The following is a 3037-nucleotide window of genomic DNA, read 5'->3' as shown; positions in this document are numbered from 1 at the left end:
CTGACCCTCCGACAGTGTGGCGCTCCCTCAGCGCTGACCCTCCGACAGTGCGGCGCTCCCTCAGCGCTGACCCTCCGACAGTGCGGCGCTCCCTCAGCACTAACCCTCCAACAGTGCCCACTCCCTCAGCACTGACCCTCTGACAGTGCCCACTCCCTCAGCACTGACCCTCTGACAGTGCAGTGCTCCCTCAGCACTGACCCTCCGACAGTGCCTACTCCCTCAGCTCTGACCCTCTGACAGTGCGGCACTACCTCAGCACTGATCCTCTGGCAGTGCGGTACTCTCTCAGCACTGACCCTCCAACAGTGCCCACTCCCTCAGCTCTGACCCTCTAACAGTGTGGTACTCCCTCAGCACTGACCCTTTGACAATGCAGTGCTCCCTCAGCACTGCCCTCCGACAGTGCGGTGCTCCCTCAGTACCAGCTATGATTCTGTATCCAATTGATGAGTGGGAGGTGTAGCTTAACTGTTTGAGGTGAGACTGTAACAAGGTAGTCACGGCTGACACTAATTTGCAGAATATTTTCTAAACTCTATTTCTTTGTCTGTCATTCCTAAACATCCTTGTATCAGTAAACATTAAACATAATCCATGCCAAGGAGCTCCAAGCAATTTGCCAGTTCCGGAACTTTTGAACAACAGGGAGATGTTTGTGGTTCTGAATCCTGTCATTGCTCCTGACACTTTAATGAAGGTAGGAAATGGGTTTGTACATTCCTGAGTTGGACTATTTCACCGTGACATGCTGAACCCTGTCTCTCAGTGTAGCAGGGATTGTGAGGTAACCTTGTGAAGCAGAATCTGTCGTGCAGTGGTAATTGGGAACTACACATTGATTAAATGATCACAGTTAAAAATCACACAACACTAACTTTAGCTTGTACTTCTAAATAAACCTGTTGAACTATAACCAGGTGTTGTGAGATTTCTAACATTGTCCACCCCAATTCAACACCAGCTCCTCCACATCATAAATGATCAGTGATAGCAGTAAATATCCTTCCCTGACATCTGTTGTCAGTCAATGGGAGAGTTCAAACGTTTACCTTGCATTACATCATGTACCACCTCCCACCCCCACTCTGGAGGCAGTGTCCACAGTTGCTGAGCTGCCGAATCATTTGCTGAAATTGGAGAACTCACCTGATTTGAAGCCAAGATAACATTGGCGTTGTTCCTCCACCGAAGACCCAGACAGTGAAGAAGACAATGAGAAGGGTGGTAGTGAACATCATTTGACGTGCATAGGTTGCAGTGTCTCGAATGGCCAATGCAAATGCCATTGCCCCCCTCAAACCTGGAAGACAGGGTCATTCACATCTTACAGCCTGACTGCATCCAAACACACAACATACTGCCTGTTGTTACAACAGCCAACATTTACACACCATCTTTCATGGAGTGAAATATTTCAAGCTACTTCTCAGGAGCAATTATCAAATGCAATCGGTCTTTGAGCCACATGAGGAGACATTAGGACAGGTGACCAAGCCCTTTGTAAAAAAGGGAGTGTTTAACGCACTGGGGCCACCACCAAGCCCATACTGGAGAGATGAGAGGAGCAGAGAGGATTTGTGAGGAAATTCCCAGTTGAAGGCCAAGGTAATGGAAGGCATGGCTCTTAATGGTGGAGCAATAGGAATTGGAAATATTCAAAAGGCCTGAATTACAGTACAGAAGGCGGCCACTCCACCACCGAGTCTGAACTAGCTCAAGGAAGAGCTACTCAGCTAGTCTGACTCTGGCCCTGTTGCCACAGTTCTCCAGATTGAAAGCTAGAACACAGAACAGTACAGCACAGGAACAGGCCCTTCAGCCCACTATGACAGTGCTGACCACAATACCATTCTAAACTAATCCCATCTGCCTGCACATGGACCATATCCCTCTATTTGTTGTCTATGCGTCCTTCTGAATGCCTGGTAAACGTTGCTGTCAGATCTGCTTCTATCACATCCCCAGGCAACACATTCCAGGCACTTACTACTCTCTCAGCAAAAAACTTTCCTTGCATATCTGCTTTAAACTTTCCCCCGCTTAAACCTATGTTCCCATTTATACAATAAAAGACTCTGACTATGCACCTTATCAATGTAATTCATGAATTCTTACACTTCTAGCGAGTTTTGAGAAGATTTGTAGCTCAGGTTGATGTAGGTTTGCTCACTGAGCTGAAAGGTTTCTTTTCAGACATTTCGTCACCATACTAGGTAACATCTTCAGTGAGCCTCTGAATGAAGCACTGGTGGTGCAGCCCGCTTTCTATTTATATATTTGAGTTCCCTTGGGTTGATGATGTCATTTCCTGTGGTGATGTCATTTTCTGTTCTTTCCTTTCGGGTGTGGTAGATGTAATCCATGTCAATGTGTTTGTTGATAGAATTTCGGTTAGAATGCCATGCGTGTCTTTGTTTGGCTTATCCTTGGACGGATGTGTTGTCCCAGTTGAAATGATGTCCTTCCTCACTCCCTGAGAAAAAAACAGGAAATGACATCACCAAGCCAGGGAAACTCAAACATATAAATAGAAAGTGGGTTACACCACAGTGCTTCTTCTGGAGGCTCACTGAAGATGTTACCTAGTATGGTGACGAAATGTCTGAAAATGAACCTTCCAGCTCAGTGAGCAAACCTACATCCTTCATACACTTGTATCAGGTCAGCCCTCAGCCTCCAACTCATTCCTGAAACTTGTAGGCGTGGGATTACAGGAGATTGCAGAGATAGGGAGGGGGAAAGACCAGAAACGGAGTTTAAAACTAGGATGAGAATTTTAACATAGAACATTACAGCGCAGTACAGGCCCTTCAGCCCTCGATGTTGCGCCGCCCTGTCATACTAATCTGAAGCCCATCCCACCTACACTATTTCATGTACGTCCATATGCCTGTCCAATGACGACTTAAATGCACTTAAACTTGGCGAATCTACTACTGTTGCAGGCAAAGCATTCTATAAGGAGAAAGTGAGGTCTGCAGACGCTGGAGATCAAAGCTGAAACTTTATTGCTGGAACAGCACAGCAGGTCAGG

General features: G+C 46.6%; 1 protein-coding gene across 1 annotated transcript in view; it reads right to left on the bottom strand.

Moving 5' to 3' along the window:
* The window catches only part of slc9a6a (solute carrier family 9 member A6a), a 72607-nt gene that overhangs the window by 25716 nt on the left and 43854 nt on the right, over positions 1-3037 (bottom strand). Inside the window, exon 12 of the mRNA XM_043715213.1 lies at positions 1150-1303. Coding sequence (XP_043571148.1) covers positions 1150-1303 — 154 coding nt within the window. The remainder of the gene's footprint in view (positions 1-1149; positions 1304-3037) is intronic.

Source organism: Chiloscyllium plagiosum, chromosome 24, assembly GCF_004010195.1.
Source record: "Chiloscyllium plagiosum isolate BGI_BamShark_2017 chromosome 24, ASM401019v2, whole genome shotgun sequence".
Taxonomy (NCBI): Eukaryota; Metazoa; Chordata; class Chondrichthyes; order Orectolobiformes; family Hemiscylliidae; genus Chiloscyllium; species Chiloscyllium plagiosum.
This window is presented reverse-complemented; position numbering and strand designations above follow the sequence as displayed.